This window comes from Ambystoma mexicanum, chromosome 6p, assembly GCF_040938575.1.
Source record: "Ambystoma mexicanum isolate Mex_15411 chromosome 6p, UKY_AmexF1_1, whole genome shotgun sequence".
NCBI classification, from domain to species: domain Eukaryota; kingdom Metazoa; phylum Chordata; class Amphibia; order Caudata; family Ambystomatidae; genus Ambystoma; species Ambystoma mexicanum.
The window spans coordinates 1474312720-1474340034 of NC_090935.1; the positions used below are offsets into that span (position 1 = coordinate 1474312720).

Consider the following 27315-nt stretch of genomic DNA (forward strand, 5'->3'; position numbering starts at 1 on the left):
TCTAGAGGAGACTACACTCAGGTGCAAATAAATGGTGGGAAGTTTGCAAAGTATGGAGGTGTACGCCCTATAGTATCCAGGCAACAGAGGAAGGCCAGTGAATGAGGCCAGAGTAGGAAGAGACAAACCGAGAGAACCTTTGAGGTGCCACAGGAGTGCAAGAATTCGACATCTCGTGAATGATTAAGCGTGTCCAGCCAGGGGCAAAGAATGCACCAACTGTAAGAAAAGTGGTGCAAGAAAAGTGGTGTGTCGATAACCCAGAAGGATAGTAACCTCCGTAGAAGCACAGGAAGAGATGGCACAGGAAGAGAAGCACAGGAAGAGAATGCAGAAGAAGCGTTGTTTGAAGATGATCAACCACACAATCGTCATGTGAACAACACAAAAGCCAGAAGACAGAAACCTCACTGCCTGGTCAAAGTGGATGGAAAGGAAACCAGAGGGATGGCAGATTCAGGAGCGAATCTGACCATACACCCATTCATACCTACAAAGAAATGGTGGGAAATCAAGAAGTGGCAGTTTGGAAGATGAAGCACCGAGTCCAAGTGTTTGAAAGTGCCAAAGTGCACCTGCTGGGGTAGATAAAAGGAAACACCAAGAATATAGGCAGACAGATATCAACAAGAGTATATTTCTTGGGGGAGGGATGACCAGGCGAAATTGAATACCAAGCTGGATCCCAGTACAGAAGAGAAAGTCCTTTCCATAAGAGCAGGGTAAGCATCACTTTCAAGAGAAGAGTTCCTGAGATTGTTCTCTGAAGGCCTGGGAAGAATAAAGAACTATGGGCCTCATTACGAGTTGGGTGGTATTCTGGCAGTAAGTAAATTGACCAGAATACTGCCCAACGGAATTACCGTTACTGGCAAAACTACTGCTGGATTACATTGGAGTCTATTGGGCTTGTTCAGTGGAATTACTACTGGTGGATTTGCTGCTGTGGTAATTGCACTGATTTTGCCGATTGTTCATCGGACAGTGCATGGATATACTTCCATCATGATACTGGAGGTAATTTCCCTACTCCAGGGCTATACTCGTAGTATTGCAGTGCAGGAAAAGTGGCGGTAATTCCGTTACCAACAATTTTTTTCCACACCGCCATATTTGAATGAGCCCTTATGTGCATAAAATTAAGTTGGAAGACGGTGCAGTGCTAGTGAGACATAAAGTAAGACCAGTGCAAGCTACCGTGGAGATAATCATCGACAGCTACTCGTTGCTGAGTGTCAATAATTGATCATGATGATGAAGGAGGCAAAGTATTTTTTGAAATTGGACAAGCGTGATGTATATCGTCAAATAAGTCAGCATAAAGAGTCAAGGTTGCTTACAGCATTTATCACTCCATTTGGCTTGTAGCATACACCAGATTGCTGTTTGGCCTATCCTCAGCTACTGCAGTGTTTCAGAGGATGAGGGACTTTTTGCTGTGGAAATATAGAACATGTCTCATACTTCCAGGATGGCATCCTCATTTATGCAGAAGATAAAGAGATCCATGATGTAGTACTGAGAAATGTGTTGAATAAACTTCAGGATGCCGGAGTGAGGTTGCGGTATGAGGAGTGCATGAATAAGAGGAAGAAGGTGGAATATCTGAGGCACAAGATATCACGAGAGGGCATTAGCCCCAAGATAAATCTATTTCAAGTGATTGTCAAGGTGCCAGCAGCGACCAACAAGGAGGAGTTGAGGTCATTCATGGGTATGGCAGAATACCACGCAACATTTGTTCCACGATTCTCTGAGAAGACCACGACCACGTGGGAACTGCTGAAGAAGGGTGTGGCGTAATTGTGAAGATGGGAGCAGAAGACCACAGTTGAAGATGTAAAACAGATGCCTTCCCCTTTCAAACTAATGTGGAAAATGTGCATCACCAGAGATGTGAGTGTCTCCAGGCTCGGAGCGACTTTCACACAGAAGAGAGGGGATGTTGAGCAGGTTGTAGACTCTGCGTCAGAGGCTGAGAAAAACCATTACACCATAGAGAAAAAGATGCCTGCATGTGCGTGGGCTGTGTTGTATTTTAGGACTTATGTGTCGGGAACCACATTTGATCTGGTCACTGATCACAAGCCCCTGGTGAACATGATCAGCTCAGAAGGCACAAAGACATCCCCCAAGGCATTGCATTTATAGCAACTAAACTACACAAATGAACGTATGAAACAATGCACATAACAGGATGCAAGAACTTGCAGGCTGATTGCATGTCATGTCTACCTGTACAAACGACAAAGACAACATGTTCCTACACGACGAGTGTGAAGTGGCAGTAGTCAGCATGGTACACAGAAGGCAGTGAATGGGGTAATGAAAAACGCGCACTCACTGAAGTGAGTGAGGGTGACCACCCACTAGTCTCACGGGAGCGGCTCCGGCCATACACTCACAAGACTTCATGCAGCATAAGTGGGGGCCGCAGAAAAGAGAACGTGCAAAGCGAGCCAGCAGAGACGTGAGCGGTTACATGCGCAGCGCTCCTCCTGCTCTGTAGAAATTGCCTACGAACTGGCTGAGCCCCAAGCTGCCTCTAGATACTTAGTTATAGAAGGCAGTTATAGAAGGCAATGAGAATATAACTTCCCTTATCTGTATATAGTTTTTTTGTGATTAAAAGTGCCATAATACACTATTTAGTGTAGTCATTCATTGCCAGGCCACACCACAGGCATTATCCACTCCCTATATTTCAAGCCCTCAGAACAGCTTGGTGCAGCACCCAACCGCTGCCTCATCCCAGCCTCAAATTATGCATCATAGGCCGTCCCACCACAAACTCCCATCATGACCACTTACCTCTTCAAGGTCACCATGAATGCTCTTCTCCCTCGCCATGCTCCGCTCAAAGGCTGTCAATAGAAAGGGCGAAGGGTCTCTGTGCAGTTCCCTTTTCCATGGTGGCCATCTTTCTTTCTCCATAATTTCTTTTTTTTTTACTTCGGAAATGATGCACCATCTCGGCCTGATATTTCTCAAGTTGAAAGCAATCCCTTTAAGCACTTTACTTGTTATTTTGTGTCATTAACATCTGTAATGCCCTTGTAGGTGGGTTTTACCAGACCAAAATGGTCCTGGAGACCTCATTAAAATCATTGCATCCCTTGGGACCTTTAACCCCAGTGTGGAGATTGTAACCATCCAGTAAAAGGAATTATTGCTTAAATACTACCTGGTGATGTGACTGTTCATGAAGAGGGTTGATGGCGCATAATCCTGTGATTATGGTTGATGCTTTGGATATTTCAAATGCTGCCACTCAGTTCCAGCGTTCTGGAGCACTTTACAGGATTGCCCCAGCATCCATAGCCCAACTCACACCAGACATTTCTGTTACTCTACAAATCCCTGTTGACGTCATCAGGAATGTTTCACACTTCACTGTATTCACTTCTTCATGGTGAACACATTTTTCTGCCCCAGCCATATTCCTAATATCCGTTACAGACACCGCAATGTTCAAACAAGCGATTGACGCAATGTAGACTTTTGCCAGAATATCTCTTTGGTGTATGGTTGCATAGAAACATTATAAAGCATGAAACACTCAGTACGGTGTAAGAGGAACTGACACAAGTTCTTATTTAAAAGTTGAACTTGTGTAAAAGCTCTCAGATAATGTGGGGTTTTCAAAATGATCATCAAGGGATAGATAGAGTTAAATAATGCCTTTGCTTGCAAGCAACTTGTGTTTCTCTCTTCTTGACTTGTTTCTTGTTCTAACTATTATCTTTTTGTTTCCCAATCCTGTAGAATGGCAAGCCTTCCTAGATAGACCACCGCGAAAGAGTTCAAGTTCATCAGGTAGGATGATGTATTAAAAAGTTGATAGGATTCTATACGTTTTGAAATGTAATGTGATGTTTTACAAGTTATGCATACTTTCCTTCATCACTGATGTGCCTGGTGTCACTTGCAACCTATTCTCAAGCAACAGCATCTGCTGTCCTTGTTGTGGCAACTGAACACATTCATTAGGCATAATCTCAAATACCTTTTTTTGCCCAATGGAGTTTGACAGGTGGCTTATGCATAGATCAGTTTGTTTTATGGAAGTGTCTAGGACAAAGGATATGTCTTCCGAGTAGACACTACCTTATTTTTTTGGTTGAGAAATAGAGGTTCGCTCATACGCGGCGCACTCATTCATTCACATAGAGAAAAGGCGCCAGTCTGACTTTCGGGCAAGATGGTCCATCACCGGTCGCTGGCAAAGATACTATCTAGCCCAGTAACAGGGCCACTTAATACCTTTTCTATACTTAAGAAAACTAGCCATCATTCCTGCATAACTGTCTGTCATTTCTTATTTTCAAGCATTTGTTTATTTTAAAATTGATTGCCCTATATTAACTACTGTTTATCTTTTTTTAATAGTTTTGGATACAGTAGCGGCGGTGTATTTATGGTTTCGTTGCTAATCTCATAGGAAGAACAATTGTTGCGCGGCTTATAACCTTGGCGCTGTTCAACAAATCATTTCCAAACTTTGCAAGAAATGTATATGACCACCCCCAAATACTTTTGCTAAGTTTGGTGCGGTTTCATCCAGGGGGTGCAAAGTTATAGTAGGGGACCCAAAACTTTTGAAATCCTCATAGACATAATGGAAAAATGTATGTGTTCACGCCTACAGCCCAAACCGCTGGATGGATTTTCACCAAAGTTCTGCAAGGAGTGATGGTTTCGTCTTAAAAGTGTGCTTTTGCAAATTTGGTATACATCCGTCCAGTAGTTTTTTAAAAAATGTCCAAAAACTTGTTAACAATAATTTGTGATATCTGCTTCTGGTCCGCAGATTCAGTTTCGGATTCTGTTTCCATGGACACCTCTAGACGAATCAGGGCGGCTTGGTGTTCAGACATAAAACATGTACACTGCTTGGGTATTTGGAAAACATGAGCTGCGTGTCATATTTTTGGAAACGGCCACCATATAGGATCCGCGGACCACAGCCTTTATCTGAGAACAGTGCAGTGAGAAAAAACTCTGGAAAATACATTTGGGGTTATTTTGTCACTGAATGTATGTCTAGGTAGGGTTTATGAGTGGAAAACAGTTTATATGGAGCCGCCGAGCTTGTGGCCAATTTTAATGTCTGCGGTCATATTCGAAGCTGTGGACACAGGGATCCGCAGACACTATTGGGATTGGTAGGGGTTCTGGGTGAGTCATGTTATTGGAAGGTGTATTGTGCATATTTATGATATGGTTCAATGCTATTGTTGTGGTCGTGGCCAGTGTCAATGCCCCCAAGAATCTGGACACTCACCACTGCCATAGTAATACGTGTTTAGTAAATATAGGTACTCTAGGGGGAGTATATAGTATTTGTAATATGGTTCAACAATATCATTGAATTCTATGTGGTATTTATAATCCTACCAGAATTGTGGATATTGCTTATGGAATCCCTTGTTTGTGAGGAAAAGAAGTATAAAAAAGCACAATACTGGGTGTGGATACTTAGTTGAATATGGTAAGAAAGCTGGAATCTGTGGTTGTTTCTCTGTGAAGAAAAAAAAACAGTATAATTTGTTAAACAAGATACTTTAAAACCTTTTATTGAAGAGTTTTCCTTTGTTCGGTAGCTGTCTTTGTTGATCTTCTTTTTTCCTGTAATTGTAAAAGAAAGTTAGTTGGTATATATGGTAATGGTGAACTCATTTCACTAATAAAGGTTGTTATTTATTAAGGGAGGAGGAGTTATTGGAAACAAGAGTGAATAAAGACGTGTTATGTGTGGAGTGCTAAAGACTAACTTGTTACAATGATTGCACTATGCAAGTGCTGTTTGGCATATTGTAAGTAACAGCGTACAAATTGGCAGAGTGTAAACAAGATGCATATTTAGTTCATTTTTGTAGCACAGGAAAGTTTGCACTAGGTATGATATATGGATTGGTATAAGCTTTACAGCATAGTTTGCCTTGACGCAAAAATACATGAACATTTATTTTTTTGTAGCAAGGCAATTTTTGGCCTGCTGCTTTTAATATGGAAAGTGCACTTGTTGTGGTGCAATGAATTTGTAGCGTGTTGTAGTGAAAACTGTGGCCTAGTGGTAATACTGTGGAACTATGCTGTTGCAGCAGTGTATGACGTTAGTATATAGTGTGTTGTAGTAGTGGTTGGAAAGGTTTCCATGTTTTTAGTTGGAATTTATTGAAATGGGAAAAATGTGTACATACATTGGCACTATACACATATATGTCAGCACGTGGTGAATTGTGGTACTGTAAGGGATGTGATAGCAAAGCTTTGAAAATATTATATTTATAGAGAAGGAAAAATGCTGTTGTTTTAAAAATGTTTCTTTTTAGGAGCATTTTGTTGAAAATAAAGACATGCATGTCTGCATGTAGAGTGTTTGTAACTTGTTTCTACAAGCAAGTGAAATGCAGCTGCAAAAGATTTGTAGAACACTGATAAGTGGGGGTTGGTGTGAGGAAGTGCAATATGTTGGCAGTACATGTAAGTAACTGCGCCACTTGATCCAAACAGGTGCAGAATGTTGCAATACATGGTATTTGTTAGCAATGGGGTTAAAAAAGAGAATGTGCATATTGAGATGCTTATTACAAGTTAAGTGGCAGCAACCCTGTATATATATTTAGAAAGGTGTTGAAAAAAAATACTTACAAAAAATGCGCTTTCCTGTACTATGTATGTGAGATATAGATATTGTTGAATCTGCAAATAGAAATCTTGGAGCGTTTCACAGTCGTTTTTGATGCAGAAGGGTGTGAATGACAGAAGACTTTTACTCTGAGAGTTGAAATGCACATCTCAAGTGTTGAACAGAGGTGACAGGGCAAGATGTAGAGTTTTCGGATGTGATTGGTGGATGGATGTGTGACTGTTTGAAAGTGGCCAATGAGGGAGTGCTACAAACATTAAAAGAAAAATTACCAACGCTCCTCCCACTACAAAACCCCAACCGTGCGCAAAGCGCTCACGCAAGAGTTGGCGTAGAGTTAACTGGAGTTGCTGGAGAGAGAGACTGCTGCTGCTGCTTTGATATGTCTCCATGCTACAGTAAGGGTGCTGTACCTTTAACAACCCTCCTCCCACTACAAAAACCCAGTAGTGCGGGAATAGCCGGCGCAAGAGTTGGCGTAGAGTTAACTGGAGTTGCTGGAGAGAGAGACTGCTGCGGGTGCTTTGATCTGTTCCCACGCTACAGTAAGGGTGCTGTACCTTTAACAACCCTCCTCCCACTACAAAACCCCAACCGGGCCTAACGCGCTGGCGCGAGAGTTGACTCGGAGTGAACTCGGCAGCGAGTTGGCCAGATGGACTCGACTAGCCCAAGAATGGAAATAAGACAATTAAGAAGGCTTGATGTGGCTCCCCCAGCCACACCGACTCCGGCAGAACTTGCCATGTTATTCATCACCTTGAAGGAGAGCGGGGTCCCCGAAGGGGAATCGGAAAAGAATGCAGAAGAGAACACGGAAGCTGCCCTTATCAATAAGCTGTGCGTGAATGCTCACAATGTCCTCCCACCTCACCATGCCAACAGAGTAGAAAGCAATACAGAACCCATAGAATCTTGCCCCCCTCCCTAGCAAGACTCATGGGGGTTTAGTTTGGACTTCACACTTGAGGAAGTGGATGAGGGGACTGGTGCCCTGTTGAACGGAATTGCGAGGGGCGGGCCCCCTAACCAAACATTGAAGACTGGGAGGAGATCTCCCTCCTGTGCATCAAACACTGAGGTCTGGCCATTGTCGTCCATTAAATCCTGTGATTCAATCAAACAAACTGTGTCTGAAGATAGAGTTATGGTAAACACTGAAGTGGCTAATGGAGGTGTAAATGAGCTAGGTATACACAATGCCACGCCCCTGCCATATTCCCTCCCGGGCAACTCTCTTGCTCTATCATGATGTCTAAAAATGAGAGGGAAAAGACTGTCCCGCAATTGTCACCTCCATCTGAGGGAATCCTGGCCCACTTTAAACTACATGCTGAGGCTTTTTCAACGCAAGGTGAGGCAAAGAGCTGCCTAAGCCGCCCCTCTGAATTGGCGATGTGACTCTCCTAGGACATTGTTGAAATTCAATCCCTAATTTCCAACCAAAAGAGAAGAAATTATGTATTTGTTAATCACTTGCAACTGGTCACCCAGTCCTCCAACAAAGACCCATCTCCTCCTGCTTCAACCATACTGACCTCTATGAACTCTATTGGGAATATGCCAGTGGAAAGATGCATCACCGAGAGAGAAACCCTGGTGTTTACTCCAACCCCTCAGTCAACCTCACAGTCTATGATGGCCCACTAACCTTGACCGAGAGTCAACCATCCTCCACCTTCCTTGATGGACTCCATCCTAGAGGGTACTCCATCGATGAAAGGGCCTAACCAGCAACGACAAACTGCAGCCAGCTCAGATGACAGCTATTTGAAGGATACGGATAACAAGGCATTCGTCCGGCATAGATCAAAGGGAAAAAAGGCCAGCCAATCCATCACACCAGAGTCCTTGATGGAAATTCAAAATAACGTCATGGCGTTCATAACTGTATCCTTAGCCCCCTTCATGAAGCTCTATGAGGTAATAAGTGATGCAGTAAAAGACCAGTTGACATTACTGGCAATGATCCACTCTAAACAGATCTTTCTAGAAACCTTTGCTGCATAAATTCAATCTAGCCTAGATAGAGAGGCAGAAACAACCGCCCAGTGGCAAGCTCGTTTGTTTGACGTGGCCAGAGGTGACTACTTTGACAAAACAACCATGATGTTGTCAATCCTTGAACTGATGAAAATCTCCTGACAAGAGAGGAGTCCCGTGCAAACTCAACTGGAAATGATCAACTCTGGCCCAACTAGGGTCAAGGATCGGACAACGAAGGTCCCACAAGCGGAGAGACCGCCCGCAAATGAGATACCTCAAGGAGAACAATCTGATCAAACAATCTGAGAACCCCCTGCGAGTATCCCAGTAACCGAAGATATTACCCAAGCAAGATCTTCTGAGGGTATACAGAGTCTTGGGGAGGTACTAGTAGCACCCCAAATACCAATGAGCACATTCCCTGAAAAAAGGATCCCTAATCACAGTCTGTCTCAAAGCCATGAGATGATAACAGGGAAAGTGCTGCCTAGTCAAAATCCAAATGAAAACCAGGGGTCGCTAGTCCAAGCAGAACTTGGAAACAAATCTTCCTCTTGTTCGAAAGCCGTGTCAATAGATCCAAAGATGTTGCATCGATACAGAAGAAAAACTAATATAGACCAAGTGGCCCAAAACCAAAGTCAAATGGTTCTAGAGCATTCCTATGCCACCTAAGAACACCACCAGCGAAACAGATGTCTCCCACAAATGAGATAGAGTCAAATCCAAAATCTAGGAAATCCCTAATAGAAAAACCAACGATATCCTCGGTGACCAGGACCATGAACGACTCTGAATTGGAACAAAGGAACATTTTAATGAACCTCTCAGTTTATATGTCAGTGGATGAGAAAGACAAGGACGATCAGTATCGGGATGTTAAAGAAAATTCCATCAAAGAAGTTTCAGTTGAAGAATCCAAGGCAGTAGATTTGTGTGGGCCAGCTACAGTCCACACAATAACAAACCAGGACATACTGATGGCCTCGCGAGGGTCCACCTTTATGACACTGAACCAAAAATGAGACGCAAGTCTAAAAAAACAGGAGACAGGCCCTGATCAAGACTCATCTGGAGAGATGCAAAACAATGCTGTGACAAATGCTCATTCATTCAATCCCCCCTAGAAACACCTTAGACTTATCAACCGTCGTGATTAAGCATCTCTTCAGAGCAGAAGATGGCCTGACTTTAAACCAGGCAAATGTCCTAAAGCTTCTTCACTCCATACCGAAATTAAGATACATCGAATCAGATAATATAAAACTAGTCCAGTTTGTGGAAGAAGCTAGAACAGACAGTATGATTCTGCATCTTTTCTCTCCACGAGTCAAAGCCGCTCATTTGGAGACAAGTGAGACCTTCCTCCTATTGGTGTTCGAACTCTCCAGAAATCGGAAGAGCTCAACATCTAAGGACATACAAAGATGGCAGCCAAATCTGAATCAACTCTAACAAAAAAAAGGACAATGCTAACTTGGGAGGAGAATATGAGGCCCTCTGTGGCCCCCCACAACGTAGACCTGGGTGTCACTAGACTGGAAACCTATGAACAATTAACAGTAAGAATTGACACACTGGATCCAAAGTGCGGCAGAAGAATTGACACACTGGATCCAAAGTGCGGCAGAAATGTTAAGAACAGCAACAGAACCTTGCCAAGAGCAAGGCTCTTACCACCATGCCCGAGCCAACCTGTCATCGTCACATGGATATTAGCAATCAGGAGATGTTTTGGACATGCCCATGAAGCCTTGCTTGTGGAAAACGAGAGGTTTCGCTCACCTGTTTACGGAAGGGAATTCAGATCTTTTGGGTGTCCCCGTTCTCCAATGTTATATGCGCTACATCTGGAAGCGTTATTGGCTAAAATTAGACAATCGGAAAGTATAAAAGCAGTGATGTTCGGCGGCACTCAACACAAAATAATGGCTAACACTGATGATATGCTGCTCGTAGCCACGGATCCATCGAACACTATACAGGAATCTACACAAGAATTTGAGAAATTTGGGGAAGTTTCAGGGCTGAAAATTAATGTGAACAAATCTGAGGTCTTAAATATATCACTATTATCCGCAGACTCGGCTCGGATGGGCACAAGAAGCAATTATTTTACAGGGGGTAAAGATCACTCCATCCCTCAAGGGTCTATATGTTGCTAATTATTCGCCTCTATTAAAGGACATTTAATCTCAACTCAAAAAGTGGAACCCTCTTTCAATCTCGTGGTTGGGTCTCATCAATTCGGTAAAAATTGTTTCTCTGCCTAGAACACTTTACTTATTTCAAGCGCTACCCATAAAGATCCCATTATATTTCTTTCGTAAAGTACATAAGGTTGTCTTGGCTTTTGTGTGGAGAAATAAGACTCAGCGGATAGCCCTAACTACACTGATGCTACCACCAGAGAAAGGAGCGATAGGCCTTCCTAATCTTCTAACCTATTTCCGATGGGCGCAGATGAGGGTTATAAAAGAATGGTCCACAGATACAATTGAAAAACACTGGGTCCAGATGGAATTAGCTCTGGGGGCCCCTGATTAAGGGAAGATCTGTGGTTACCAAGATCAAATCGCCCAACTAACATACACCAGAGCGAAATTATGCACACAGTGGAAAATACCTGGGATGAAGCAGTAGAAAAACATGGTATCACAACTTTCCCTTCACCTTTCACGCCTCTTTTCTATAACCCCCAATTTACCCTGGGCCTGGAACCAAATGCATTCAGGGAATGGAAGGTATGAGGGTGTGTGAAGTTCAGAGATATGTTTGTGGGAGACACAGTCAAACTATTCACACAATGCAAACAGGAATTGGGACTCCATGAAAAATCCAGGTTTCAATATTTCCAGGTGCAGAATTGGATTTGAGCTCCCCCGATTAAGGCAGCGGGTACCAGGGAGTTGACATCATTTGAACACTATGTGATATCCAACCTAGGGAATAAGGCATTGCTTTCTAATCTATATAGAATATTGAGGGAGGGGTCACCCAAAACAAGAATAAGCTACAAAACACGCTGGCAGGTCATGTTGGTGGAGGAGATCACTGACCATGACTAGGAGACAAATCCCCAAACTTGCCAGATTGATCCGAAAAAAAGAATGTTGGTTCAAACTCATGGCACGATACACCAGTTGGACTAGCCCAAATGAAACCTACTATGTCTGAGGTTAACCCAATACTGGGAGAGGGGAACTCTTATATTTCTGAAATCCTTTCTATATAAGCTCCTCTCTTTCTATGCACCTGCTTGTTTATTATGATAGACAATAATTTTAGACGTCGGCCAAAAGCCATCCAGAAAGCATTTGTGATATTACAATTATCTGCTTTGCTTGTAATTGCCCAGAATTGGAAGCGTAAAGATACACCTCAAACATCTGAATGAATTGCTAAAGTATGGAACTTTTGTATCACTAGAATGGATGACATATTCTCTAGAGGGGGACCTTTCTATGTTCACTGAAGACTGGAACATTGTGCCAACATTCTTTACAAGACTTTAACTTTCAATCTTGCCCTCAAAGACTGCGCCTGCTGTGTATTGCTTAATATGATGTACAAGGCTAATGTTGTAATGCGTTATTATCATCACATAGTTTTTACAAAGGTTTTGCTTGTGACATTCAGGTAAGGGAAGGGTGAAGGTAGGAGTAAAGGTTCGGCTAATAGGGTGGGGGGAAACTGTTTGTGATTTAACTTTGAAAAGCCAATAAAAACAATATAAAAAATAATAAAAAGGTGGGACAGTTCAAAAAATGTTTTCACACTGTATCAATCAATCCACCCCATCATGTTCATATGCACAGCACTCACCCAGTAAACCCAAGACACATGCTCTCTTTTTATATTCCCTGAACCTTTTTAGGTATTGGATAGGTGTCTTGCCAAATTTGGCAATCAAAGCAGATTTCATGCACGCATACTTGCCCCTTTCATCCACACTCAACTTCAGAAGGCAGTCATAATCAGTCTGAGGTACTCTGCGTAACAAACACTTAGCCCAATCCTCTCAGTCAAATTCATTGATTTCACAAGCCATCTCAAATGCTTCCAACCATTGGAGAATATCTGAACTCTCCACATACATATTCACCAAATCTTTCCGAAATGTAGTGGCATGAGATCTGACACCCCCTGACACTCCCAACTGGTCTAACTGAAGTCTTCACCTTAGCTTTCCATAGCTTGAGTCTTTGATGTTCAGTGTCTCTATCTTTGAGTACTACTTGCTATACTAGCTACTCTTTCTTTAACTCTGCTTCTGTTTCCAACGTTTTGTATTGAAAGGCAAACTGTTCCCTTTGTAGCCCCAATATTAAAAGTTCAATCTTCAGGGCCTCCCCCGGAAGAGCAGCGTGAGGTTTAGAAACAGAGGCAGCAAAAGAGGTAACAATCCCAGAAACAGATTAATTAATAACCCCCAGCGGTAGGGTCCTCAGTGGCTCCATCACCCTTTCATCAAGACCATCACAATCAGTCTGGTAGTCCACCAGGGCAGCTATCACTCAGCCCTAGAAATATCTTCAAAGTCTAACTCCCTGGCTTCACAAGCACTCTGGAGACCCTCTAAGCTCATCTGGGTCAATTTACCATTGGCAATAGATTCTATTGCTTGTAATGTCATTATCCTAGTATACTCAACTAAACCTTAAATTAACAAAGTGTGGATATTTTGTAAGTGGCAAGGTTACACACTGATTCTTAAAACCATTAGCATCCCACTGCTGCCACCAGTGGAAAGACTGGAGGGGGTTATCTGTGCTCCTGCCCTCTAAATGGCACAATAGAAGCACAGAGCACCCCTGCCAAGATTCTCTATATGGTGGTATGGACGAGCAACCAAGTCTTAAGCTCTCAGGAGGTGATGCGGGCGGGTTCTTAAGTACAGTGTAGTCCCCATGCCCCCCACAAAGTGTTTCAGAGCGTGACAAGGCAAGGGAGCGGAAACAGTGGAGAACAAACCAACAATCTTACTAGGCACAGTGACATTGAGAACACGCAAGTGCATGGGAGAGGGGAAAGTGCGTGGAAGGGGGGAGAAGTGGAACGTGTGGAGCAAAGGAGAAACAGATACATAATTTTAAATAAATAATAAAGGCAACAAACAGTGGTAGTGCTGCCAGCAAGTGGCAAGTGCTGGATTTATGGCAGCAGACAGGGTATGTCTGATAACATTAACGTTTACTTGGTAGTGGCCCTGAGAGGGGAAATCAAAGCGGCGTAGAAGGCTTTGTTCGCCCCAGCCGTTGCTTGCTGGCCCTTAGAAGCCCCTCTGCCCCCTCCGTAGCATGAGAAAGGCTTCTGCACTTGCATGGCCGGCAGGAGCAGCACTCTGCTGCCATATGGATTAGCAGTCAGGACAGCCTCTCTGAGGACTCTCATGATAGTGTGGAGGTGGAAAAGGTGGTCTTCACTGGCTTTAATATAACCGACAATATTGTCAATATAAGCTCCACAGAAATCAGAATAGGGTTGTAAGATTTTATCTATTAGGCGTTGGAAAGTGGCTGGTGCGCTGTGTAAACCGAAAGGGAGGACTTTAAATTGAAACAGTCCTAGGGGCGTTGAAAACGCTGTCTTTTCCTTATCTGCCAGTATTCTTTTATTAAGTCTAGGGTGGGCAGAACGGTGGTTACTCCCAGTTTATCAATGAAATCATCGATGCGTGGCATGGGATAGGCATCGAAGTCGGAAATTGAATTAACTTGATGGAAATCTATACAAAACCTCCAGGAACTGTCAGGTTTAGTTAACAATACGTTAGGGGAGGACCATGGACTTGAAGAAGGCTCGATAATATTACCTTGCAACATTTTCTTTACTTCCTCAGCCACTATCTTTTTACGGGCCTGGAGGAGTCTATACGGTTTTGAATTAACCACTTTTCCCTTGGGCGTTCATATATAGTGGTAGGTGCCTTTGATTCTTCCTGTTTTTTCTGAAAATACATCGGGGAATGATGCGACTACATCTTTTAGATCTTCTGGTTATTGAATAGACAGCTCTGGAGGAATTAGTTCCAGGTTGTCTACATCTTCTGGAACCAAAAAAGATAGTATGGCTGGCTCGGGGTTCTCTTCCCACTCTTTCAAGAGATTGATGTAGTATAAATAGACCTTCTGTTTTCTAGCCGGTTGGGCTACTTTATAAGTGCAGGTTCCCGTTCATTCTACTATCATGCCACTTAGAAACGCGCTTGTTTTCTGAGGGGGGTAATAGGACCAATACTTTCTGTCCTATGGAAAATGATCTCAGGCTTACTTTCTTATCGTAATTGGATTTTTGTTGGCTCTGGTCTGTTTTCATATGAGTGCCGACTAGATCTATAGCAAGTCTCATGTTCTGGTATTCGGGTAGCGGTTTGGGAGATGGGAATTTGTGCCTCTTCTCGTTCTTCCCATGTTTCCCAGAGCCTGCCCAGGACATCTCGGGGCTCTCTGCCATAAAGTAGTCCAAAGGGGGAAAATCCCATAGAGACCTATGGGGTTTTCCTCACGGCAAACTGTGCCCACAGATTATTCGGTCCAAATCTTTCCCATCTTTGTCTACTAATTTCCCCAAGATTAATTTGAGGGTTTTGTTGAATCTTTCTACCAAGCCATCAGTTTGGGTATGGTATACAGAGGTTCGTAAGGTGGTAATATGGAGTAGATCCTTGACTTCTGCAATAATCTTGCTCATAAAATTTGAACCTTGATCAGATAGTATTTCCTTGGGAAAGCCGACTCTGGAGGAATACGGTAAGAGCTGTTTAAGGATTTGCTGTGTGGTATTATTTTTCGATTGTACAAGGGGTTTGACTGAACCCTTGTATGACCTCTCTGACTCCTCACGCTGGCCTCTCCTAGGGCCTTCTGGTACTTGTAGTTTCAACAAAGGGGACCAGCCAAATGCTTCGAATAAGCGCCCACATGGCGCCTGACCACACTGTTGCTGGTCCTTCACTGGACTTTCTTTCAAGCTTTCACACACAAGCTCTTTGTTCAAAAGTTCATACAATGTTGCAGTTCGAACTTAGCTTTCTCCGACTAACCGGCTGTGTCGAACCCATTGCCTTGTTTTGCTTCTCGAGTAAAGGACGGTACCACGGTAGCAAGTGTGCCTCCCGCCTGCGTTATCTGGGTTGAAAAGGGCAAGGGCACTTCCTCCTTGTCATCCTTTTGGGTCTCGCTGCCTTTCTTCTCCGTTTGAACTGCTGGTCGGGAATAGCTGATTCCTCATGGGGTTGCTCTTGCTCATAGTGTGCTCTTGTGCTTTGCCTTTAATCCCTGTGGGGAAGGTAAAGGGTTGCCAGCTGTGAGTGGTTACTGTCAATTGCCTGTCTCTGCCTGACCCTTGTGTTGGGACACGTTAGGTAAACGGCTCTGGTGTTAGTCCATTGTCTTTCACTGTCTAAGAAAGTGTTTGTGTCGGAAAAGGGGGTGGGGGGTGGACTAGAGCTTCTAAATATCCTAGGGGGTAGAATGGGGAAAAGGTGTAACAGGGAATGGGGTACTGTGCATCACCCATCGTCCCTGAAGACCCATCACCCAGGTGATCCTCCCCACTGGTCCACCCCCAGGAACTGGATCCAATAGCGATGGCCATGTCCTGGCCACCTGGATGAGAGAACTCCGGGGACTACCGGGTGAGACACCTTCAGGTTTCTCACAACTCCCAAAGCAGGAGGCGGGCAGAAAGTTAGACTAGGACATTTTGCAGTAATGCCCTGCCAAAACGTGCATCAGCTGTATGAACCAAATCTAGACTATAGTGCTCAGTGAAGGTATGAAGGGATGACCCTGCCACTGCGCAACAAATATCCCGAACAGGGACTCCCCTCTGTAATGCTGTTGATGCTGAGACTCCGCTAGTCTAATGAGCCCTGATGCCGGCAGTAATTCCTTTCCAGCAGACTGGAAGCATTCGGCTACACAGAAAATAATCCAGTGGTATAAAGTTTGCTTTGTTGTGGGCTAAGGAAAAAGCCACGAAGAGCTGGTCAGCACTTCTGAACTCAGCCATCCTGGAGCCACTGCAGGGATCTCATGTCCAACCTGGCCTCTGGCACTAGAAAAAGGCAGGGGGCCATGAGACCGAAGAGGTGGAGGAAGGAAGCTGCTGATAGAGTGGCATGGTTCCAGAACTTGTGGACCATTTGTGTCAAGCTTACAACTCTCTCTTTGGGAGGGAAGGCTTTCCCAACTCAGGGGTCTAGGACTGCTCCAATGAACTGAAGCCTCTGGACTGGCATCATTTGGGACTTCGTCAAATTCAGGGAGAAGCCCAGCCTGTGCAGCAGCAAGCAGGTGTCCTCTAAATGGGACAAGACCTGCACCGCAGAATTCCCTCGGATCACCCAGTCATCCAGGTATGGAAATACGTGGACCCCAGTTCTCCTGAGGTGAGCCACAACTACCGCCATGAGCTTGGTGAAGACCCTTGGGGCGGAAGTCAGACCAAAGGGAAGCACCTTGAACTGAAAGTGCCTGTACCCTTTGGTGAACCTTAGGAACCTCCTGTGCTGCCGATGGATCGACACATGGAAATAAGTGTCCTGTAGCTCTATTGACACAAGCCAGTCCTGTCGTTCGAGAGCGTGGAGAATTTCAATGTCACCATCATGAATTTGCCTTTCCTCAGGAACCTGTTCAACGCCCTGAGGTCCAGAATGAGATGGAGACCTCCTCCCTTCTTGACTACCAGGAAATAATGGGAATACCAACCCGATCCTCTCTGCGCGGGCGGTACCTCTTCCACGGCACCCTTCAACAAGGCTATCAGTTCTTTCTCAAACTGGCAGGGGTTTGTCCCGAGGCGTTTTTAAAAATGGCAGACAATAACCCCACTGAATGAGCTGGAGAGCCCAGGCATTGGAAGTAATGTCCTGCCACTGGAACAAATGCTCTGTTAACCATCCACAAACCGGTGCGTTGTGAGAGGGGGAATCAATGCGACTTAGGAGGCTGGGTCGCGGCTAATGCTGCTTGCTGGACTTTAAAAGCCCCTCTGCCCCTTCTGGAGCACGAGAAACGCTTCTACCCTGGCCTGGATAGTGGGTGCTGCACTCTCCTGCCATAAAGAGCATACCGCCTGTAGCCCTGTGCCCTAGAGGCGAAGCTGAATGCAGGTTTGGCCGGCTGCACTTCGAGCCCTAAAGATTCAGCAGTGATTTTGGATTTTGGAATCGTTGACTTTCTGGCCGAACAGCAAAGGCATGTCCAGGAGCTTAACTTTAACATTAGGCAAAAAAACAAATGTTTTTAAGTAGGCCTGCCTCCTCATCATTACTGCTGATGCCATAGATCGGCCCACACAGTTGTGGCCTTGTAGGGCACATTCCTCTTGGGTGAAAGACACATCTTTGCAGCACTTTCAAGAACAATGAATAAACAGTGTGGCAGGTGGGGGTGCGAACTGTCCTCATGGGAGCTCGGGCATGAGTGGAGATTTCTGTGACTTTGTGGATTTGGGTCTGGTGCGCGTATTGCTGCATTTCCTGCGCAACCCTTCTCTTCTTCTTAGGATTATTACTACCTATGCAAAAATAGCGATGCTGCCTGCACCTTCAGCCACACCATGTAAAACTGTAATTGATTATATTAAGTAATTGGATATATTAACATGGGGTGCTGCGTACGGGAAGGCACCCCTCTCACTGTCCCCCCTCACCCCAGCCTCATCCTAGTGCCTCAAATGCATCTCACCTTACTTTAAAGCGCCTTGGGGGGGGCTGGCCCCTTCCCAACATAGGAACTGTAGATGGATTACCTTTTTCCGTCAGCGAATCGATGTCCCAACGGTTGCAGTGACGCCTTTTCCTCTTTCGCGACTACGAGGAAGAACGGCTCCTCGATTGGGACCATTTCTTCTTCTGCCGGTGTGCTTTTGCAGATGTGTGCCCCTCAGATTCAACCTCTGAGGACCGAACAGTCTACTATGCCAGTGATTTAGAGGGCAGCCTACCAAGAGCGAATTTAGCTGCTCGATCGTGAAGGGATTTCAGCTGCATTTTGGCATACGACAGACACTCGTCTGTCCCGTGACCCGTGTCGGTGACCCAGAGACACAACGTGTGTGGGTCATATACGGACATCTTGGTGCCGCAGTCAGTACACTGCTTGAAGCCTGATACCTGAGCGACTGACATCTCGCGTTGAGGAATTTGAAAAGGGTTTCTGACGAAAGAGTCGATCGCTCGTCTGTGTTTCCAAGCAGCGATTTACCACGCAGAAAACAGGAACTGAGGTGTGGGGCATAGTGACAAAGTGTATATATATGACACACGACGTCACGTCCGGAGCCGATGACCGAATGCTGAGTAAGGATGATCGACAGCCGGGTCGAGGTCCACTATGCCCCATGTCGAAAATTTTCCAAAGCAGCAGAGCTGAATGAAATATCTATCAGATGAAGATTCTGCGGGAGAAGAATCCATAGAAAGAACATTACGCTAAGTAATTTCTCCATCTTCCTTGACACACCGTTGGCCAGCAATATGTTTGAATACCTGGGATTAAAGATAAAAAAGAGTTTCAGTAGGTTATGTAGTTGTGGTGGTGTTGTGCAACCCTTTCAAGCTGCACACTGAGAAAAATGTAAAAGTGTATGACTACTTGTGTGACAATGTGAACTGTTGGATCCAAATGCCTCTATCCATGATGATTTACATCCCCTTAATCAAACTGGTTATTGTTTCTTAATGTTTATGTTGTATCTGTGTCTGGATGTGAATGAGTGTCTGGACTGTGTGGAATGTAGTAGCCGAGGTATTCAACAACTCAAGGCGTTCCAGGATTGTCCGTTGGAAGGATGAAGAGTAGGTGGTGGGAACCGTAGGTGCAGCACCATTGTAACTTACTAAAATGCAACTTAAGATGCCAATTAAACTTACTTTCATGGAAACTTACCTCAAGCGTCTTGGACCTCACTTTAGAACATTTAGTATATTTTTCCGAATGTTCCATTTAAAACCCTCTATTTTTCTTAAGGGACACACGGAAACAACTCATGAAATTAAACTCCATATAGCATTCTCCTGACTAATGGCCTCATATAGTAATGATGTGCTGACTGCGCCTGACATACGTATTAGAAGCTCAATATGCTGCTCTTTGGTATGCCATGTACACTGTGTTTCCCCATGTGTTCAAGAAAAAGGCCATTGTGCACCCCACACCCATCAGCACAATTTATTTTTGCCAACCTGAAGATTCACAGACATAAAATTCACCCAATAGCCATAACTATCCAGGCACTGCCTGATCATTTGAAACTCCCTGCATATAACGCTTAGTAAGATTCCAGGCTAATTGCACACAGGGAACAGCCATCATTAGCGGTTTTAAACATTTACAAAGCGTAGTCCAAAACTGAAGCAAAAAGCTAGTCCATCTCCTTTAGTCATCAGTTTTACTTTTTACTTTGTAAAAAAGTGAACGCCACCTGCAAATTACAGTTTGCAGGTGACTTTACTAATTGATTCCTATGGATCTGCCTGGTCATTTGCAGTTGCTAACCTGAGGTGGATTCCAGAAGAATCCATTTGCTTTTATGCCTCCATGAACATCTCATACAGACATATAACATTGGCTCTTCCAAGACGCAGGAGGGAAAGCACAGCAGAAGTGCACATTCCGATTTATTCCACTTCTCCGCCTTGGAAGGAAACGAAAATGAGCTTGAGCATACTAGCTTTTGCCTTGCTTTTACACTGTCACCGTGCACTCACCTCACTGTAAGAGGACCCACCGTGGGATCAGTGGTTGTGCCCGAGTATACTGTGATCAGCAACCAAAAGACTGATTAACAAAGACACATATAAACACGCATATGTAATGCCAATAGTTTGGGCATTTACAGAAGTTATTTAGGTACCAGGGTGGAAAGAGGAGGGTGCAACGTTTTAAAGGAGGGGGCGATAAGGGGCGCAGGTGTGTAAGAGAAGGAAGAAAGTAAGGGAAAGCAAAGGGAAGAAAGGAAAGGGAAAGGAAGAAAGGAAAGGAAAATGGATAAAGGAAGAAAGAAGGAAAGAGAGAGCCAAGGAAGGAAATCCAATAATGCCTATTCTATTGACATTACACTTCTCATACGAGACGGGGTGCATGCAATACTTCTTGTCGTTCGTCTTGTCAGACTATGGTGGGCTGAAGGGCCATCCTACCTACAGCACTTCGACAGCTTACAAAATGGCAGGGGCTGATATAAGATGACATAACGTGCAGCAGGTCCAGGAGACGCACACCAGTGCACAACCGATTAAGCAATCATTTGTTAGTAAAATAGAAGTGGGGAAGGCGCCCAGGGTGGGATTAAAGGGGGCGCTGCATATCGGAATGGGGGTGTGTGGGTGGAACGTGGTAGTGAGTTAATCAGGGAATGGTTGAAGGCAGGGTGGTGACCCTGGTGGTAAAAAATACTGGAGAAGGTGGGAGGGGCAGGGGGAGGAATGGGGATATGTGCCCGAACACTGTGGTGGCTGCAGGAGGGACGACCCTATACAAGTAAACTAAGCGGCAGTACACACAGCTGAATAAAGTAACGTGATGGAGTCTGGGGACGGTGCGGAGCAGTAGGGGGGCGAAGAGAGGAGGGTTACTTCTGAGAGAATACTAAAGCAAAGCCAATTCATACGTAGATGACCAGTGGGATAGTGGCAGCCAGCAGAGGACGGCCAGGCAGATATGCAGTAGGGGTTGGAGCCGAATATGGCATGTGTCATATGCCAGTAACACGTGCCACTGCATGTCACCACTACAAGTGACACGTGCCACTAGCAGCTGTCACATGCCATGCCCCAAAAAAAAGGTTTCAGGTGTCACGGTGTCTCTTCGTTTTTCAAATTATAATCCTCCTTTTAAAAAATAAAAATACGAAATGTCAATTTTATTCCCTTTTTTTAAAAATAAAATTAAAATGCTCTACGAAAGATTCGAACTCATAACCTCCTGTTATGGGCACAGCTCCATTAACCACTGCACCATTATGTCTCACGATATTAAAAGTTTTATCAAATTCTACCTCTAATGTGAACTCTTACATGGTTCAAAACTGCTCCTTTTCTTATTTTAAGTTACATCTTAAAACAAACTACATGTACAATTATGAAAGTTTGTAGCATAGAAACAATTTACTGAAAGTTTTTGCATCTTGTGCTTTTCTTGCATAATACAAAATGTAAAAAACAGTTCAATCCAAAACCTGTTACTGTGTAATGCTGTAATGCTTTAAATGTCAATAATGTATTGTGTACATGTTTTCCAAAACAGTATGGTCACAATATTAAAGTGTGTGTTTGTACATTAATTCATGCGTTTCACACTTGACTGTACAAACTGTGATAAATACAGTACAACCATATCCTACTGATAATATGTATAAATTATATATCAGAGTATATACACGATCATGAAAACATAATTTACAAATGTTGCTAAATCTTCAGATTTAGGGCCCAATTCACAGAATCCAGCGCAGAAGCAGCACAAGTGCCATGCGTGCACCAGCTGTGGCACAAACCAGCAATTGCACGGCACGCGTATTCATGGATTTTCTGAGGCATCAGTAACCGTGGCGCAATGAACATCAAGTAGCGCCAGCAACGCCCCAACACACCCCCATGCGCAGGCAAAAGACAGTGAAATGCCCAATACGGCGCAACGCCCCACACCATCCGTGACCCAGCACACATCCACCCCATTGTAATTGCATGAAAAATCAGAGCGTAACCCGCTCGCACCAGCCAAAATCGCGTGAAAAGGCCCATGCGTACCCCGTCCGCACCCCAGCAAAATCGCGTACCCCGCTCGCACCAGCCAAATCGCGTGGGAAGGCCCGCACATACCCCATCCACACCCCAGCAAAATCATGTACCCCACTCGCTAAATCACGTGGGAAGGCCCGCGTGTACCCCGTCCGCGCCCCAGCGAAATTACGTACCCTGCTCGCACCAGCCAAATCACGTGGAAAGGCCTGCGTGTACCCTGTGAAACATGCACAACTCCCCTGGAGGCAGATGCCTCCTCACGGGACAGCCAGACCCCAGCAGTAGACCATACCCCGCAGGCAGCCCATACCACATGGCCCCCCATCACCCGTGACCACACCCCGCAGGCAGCCTACACCAAATGGGATTTCCACCATCACCCGTGAACATACCCTGCATGGCCAACCCATCACCTGTGACCACACCCTGCAGGCAGCCCACACCACATGGAACCCCCACCATCACCCATGACCATACTCCGCAGGCAGCCCACACCACATGGGACCCCCACCATCACCTGTGAACATACCCCGCAGGCAGCCCACACCACATGGGACCCCCACCATCACCCGTGAACATACCCCACAGGCAGCCCACACCACATGGCTCCCCCATCACCACACCCTGCAGACAGCCCACACCACATGGGACCCCCACCATCACCCATGACCATACCCAGCAGGCAGTCCACACTACATGGGACCCACACCATCACTAGTGAACATACTCCGCAGGTAGCCCACACCACATGGGACAGCACCATCACCCATGAACATACCCCGCAGGCAGCCCACACCACACAGGCACCCCTTCACCCGTGACCATACCCTGCAGGCAGGCCCCGCCTTATGCCCCCACCTGTGATGGCAACCTGCAGGCAGGCCCCGCCTCATGTCCCCACCCCCCCACCAGTGACAGCAACCTGCAGGCAGGCCCCGCCTCATGTCCCCACCCCCCAACAGAGACGGCAACCTGCAGGCAGGCCCCTCCACATGTCCCCACCAATGACAGCAACCTGCAGGCAGGCCCCGCCTCATGTCCCCACCCCCCACCAGTGATGGCAACCTGCAGGCAGGCCCCGCCTCATGTCCCCAACCCCACCAGTGACCGCAACCTGCAGGCAGGCCCTGCCACATGTCCCCGCCCCCCACCCCAAAACACATTGGACCAACATACAACCACGCAGCACATGCCAACTAAAATGCCACCACACGCTGCATCCCCCTGGTGCACCTCAACACCCATCCATTAGTCATGCTCCCTATGTTATGTGAATCCTAACATCACACGTGCATGCATGTGCATACACATGAACAACATTGGTGAACAGCAGGGACACGCAAATGCGTCAAGGAGAAGTGAAACATGCACTAAACCGTTGAGACCAGATACCACTTCGATTTCAATGTCAAAAAATTATATTAAAAAACATGTATCTAAGTCACCCACAGTAAAAACAACAAATTAAACATGCATGAACCAAATGAAAAATCAAAATAAAGTGAAAACCAAAATCAATGTGATGTAAAAAATGAAAGAGTCAAGAATGTGGTCCTTGTCCATTAATGTATGTGCAAATGAAATAACATATCATGTGAAAACCATTCCAAATTAAAATCCAAATATTTACAAAGATCCAGGGTCCATGGTCCCAAAACATGTAGAAAAATCCTAAAAATACAATACAAAAATAACTATATACAAGATGCGGAGCAAAGTCCAGGAACTCCAAATAAAAAGAAAAAAACAAATGAAACCTACTCCTAAAGAATTATATACAAAGGCAGCAGGCTAGTCCATCTCCTCACCATGCTCTCTCATAGTCTCCGCCAGGGCGTCATCGAACACTGCGTCCACTTCCAGTAGGCGGGCCTCGGCTTCGCCCTCGAGGGATTGCAGGGACTCCTTCATGCTCCTCTCAAACTCCCTGCGAGTCTCCTCGAGGACCTCCACCCGCCTCTCTGCCCGACGCAGTGAATTCTCCGCCCTGGCCATGGTGAGTTGCTTCTCCTGTGCCCGCTGCCGCTCTTACCCGTTTTGGCGGTCCAAACGCTCCAACACGGAAGACATCCTTGTCGTAAGGTCCACGTTTGTCTCCTGCCCGATGGCCGATACCTGCCCCTCTGATGATGAACGCCCGAGTCCTGTTGCCTCCTTTCCTGAGCCTGCTGCTGCCAAAATGCCTGGTGCCTGCGCCACAAGGACAGCCTGCGGGATGATGATACAACCCGGGGCTGTCATGCACGTGCCCTCCTTCTTGGTGCCTGCACTTCCTCCCTTGCCATAGCTCCTGTCGCTGTAGTGACAACCTCTGCTGATCCTCCTTCGACTCCCGACTGTGGCAGGGATGTGATCTCCACCAGACTGGCCGCCGGGGTTGGGACAGGTACATAGGGGGCCTGGGTGGTATCTGGGCCGGAAGATGGCAGGGAGGAGGACTGGCGCACAGAGGAGGAAAAGGAAGAGGGGTTTGCAGCAGTGGCCAGCACATGTACCAGATTTCTGACCAGGAACTGAGCTAGCCAGTTAATGAGGCGATAGACCTCATCGTGATGATGTGCAAGCCCCCGATTGGAAGCCTGCACATCATCACTAATGGTGCCTGTATGCCTCGCAATACCGGCTAGCAACGGCTAGCAACAGTTCCACCCTGTGACAAATTGATTCATCCACAGGTAGTGGAGGATCTGTTTGCGTGGATACATCCGCCACCTGCGGAGGGGTCCGGCCTGAGGCATGCCCGCAGGTGCATACTGGGGCAGTCGCAGTTCCAGGGACAAGATCAGTCACATGCCCCTCCACGTGACTTGCACTGCCTCCGGCCCCTGATCCTGGACTGCACCACTCACACCTACCTCATCACCCCTGCTGGGCCCCATGTGCTGGGCTGATATGGCCTCCTCCTCCTCCTCCACCACCACCAACCTGGATGACTCCCCACTGTCTTCTGCATAGGATTGCCCCTGTGTGGGCTCACCTGTCCCTCCCACTGCTGAGGTGCCCACAACCAACTTCACACTCTTGGGCCTCCCCTCAGCAGCTGTGGCCATTGTCATGGACGCGGCACCAGTCTCCTCGCTCCTGGAAGATGACAGTACCTGGGAGGAGGACTGTGCCCTGCGTCTGTGCCTGGTGGAGGCATCCCTGCTGCGGTGCTCCAAAGCGCCTTCTCCGCCCTCTTCTTCCATCGTCACTGTGGATAGGGAAACATAGAACACAAACATCAGGCTACTGAACATATGTGTGTATGTGTGTTTGTCACAATGCAAATGTACATCAGTGGTACTGTCAAAGGTCACAACCATCATCACCCTCCACTACACACAGGGAAGTGCCATTCACACACATTCACAAACATGTCTATCATTCACAACAGACATTCACATCCATGGACAAGGCACTGACACAAGATCATAATTCTGTATTCAGCTCACACACATCATGGGACATACACATCTCATTCACACACATCACCTGACAGTCATGAGGCAGGCCATGGAGCTATCACGTCACAGTGCACTCAAGGGCAAATTGGCAGCGTGAGGCAATCACAAATCAAGAACTCAAGTAACATACGTGCGGAGTGTTGGGCAGTTACACACTCACTACTCAGACACACGCACATGTACACCATGCATGTCCATGATGATGACATAAGCACCTATGCGTCACACCTCTCATATGCCCCAGACCAGACACAGGTATGCAAACATGTGCGCATCGTTACATGCCGGTGCGCAACACAGACACCATTGATGTCGGACACGCTTGAATGGACTCTCATGCAGCACTGTCACGGACATGTACACAGACATCTGTACAGGAGGCATGCGAGACATAAGGCCAAGGTGCACACTCCAGCCACATGTCAACATGCACATGCTCAATGGTGGACAAGAACACATGAACCATTCGACTCCAGAAGGAGCACCAACTCCAAGACCTGGGGGTACAGCACTGGGTAGGCTCCAGGACCCACATCTAGTTGGTGGTCAACCGGCCCCGGCACCTCACTCGATCATCACCAGCCTTAATGAGGCACCGGGCCTTGTTGTGGGTCCTGGACATGAAGTCTTCCCAGCACTTGTGGACATGATGGTAGTCGCGGGGTGCCAGCCCCTCTACATTGATGGCACCCACTATGTCCCCCTAGATCTTCTTCCGTCCTTCATTGCCAACTTGCGATGGGCCGTGGAAGAGGGCATCATGATGCCCCATCATGATGCCCCAGGACTTGCTCTACCAGGATGCCAACTTCCCTGGGTGAGAAGCTGACAGCCCTCTGCCTCTCTGCCAGGGGGTTGCCACTTGCCTCAGATGGTGTGGTGTCAGACATGGCAACCCCTGAGGCAGGTGTGGGTGGGCCAGGTGGTCCTGGGGCTGGGCTGTGGAGCGGTGGAATGGCAGTCAGGAGTCCTCAGGATCAGCAGAGGTGGTCACAATGACAGGATCACTGGCAATGGCTGATGAGCAAGCACCAAAATGCAGGGCATGTGGGCAGCAGGCACACAGAGTGGGCTGGCATCAGCAGATGGCTCGTAGGAGGCAGCTTGGACAGTTGGAGGCAGGTAAATGGCCTTGTAGGCAGGAGCGTGGGTTTTCCATATTCTTTTGCGCTGCCAGCTGGAAACAGAGTGACTCCGCACATGCGTAAACAGCACGTTAGTGTGTAATCAGAGGAAAGGCCCTAAGCGCGTAAGTTACGTGACATGCGCTGGACATTGAGCGTTGTCATTCAGTATCGGGTTAAAGGTCTGGGTAGGACAACAGTGCACTGTACATGCTTTTCGTGGGGACGGATGCGTGAACTTCATATTTTTGTGGGTTCACACGCAAATAGTTCACTACTGTGGCAGTGCATACTTCTTGTTTTGGCGCAGGAGTTGCCTACGCGCAGACACACGTGTGATTTTTTTCATTC

General features: G+C 46.2%; 1 protein-coding gene across 1 annotated transcript in view; it reads left to right on the forward strand.

The window, feature by feature from the left end:
• The window catches only part of LOC138510558 (serine/threonine-protein kinase MRCK beta-like), a 2015755-nt gene that overhangs the window by 1082303 nt on the left and 906137 nt on the right, over nt 1-27315 (forward strand). The window contains exon 15 of the mRNA XM_069626316.1: nt 3766-3816. Coding sequence (XP_069482417.1) covers nt 3766-3816 — 51 coding nt within the window. The remainder of the gene's footprint in view (nt 1-3765; nt 3817-27315) is intronic.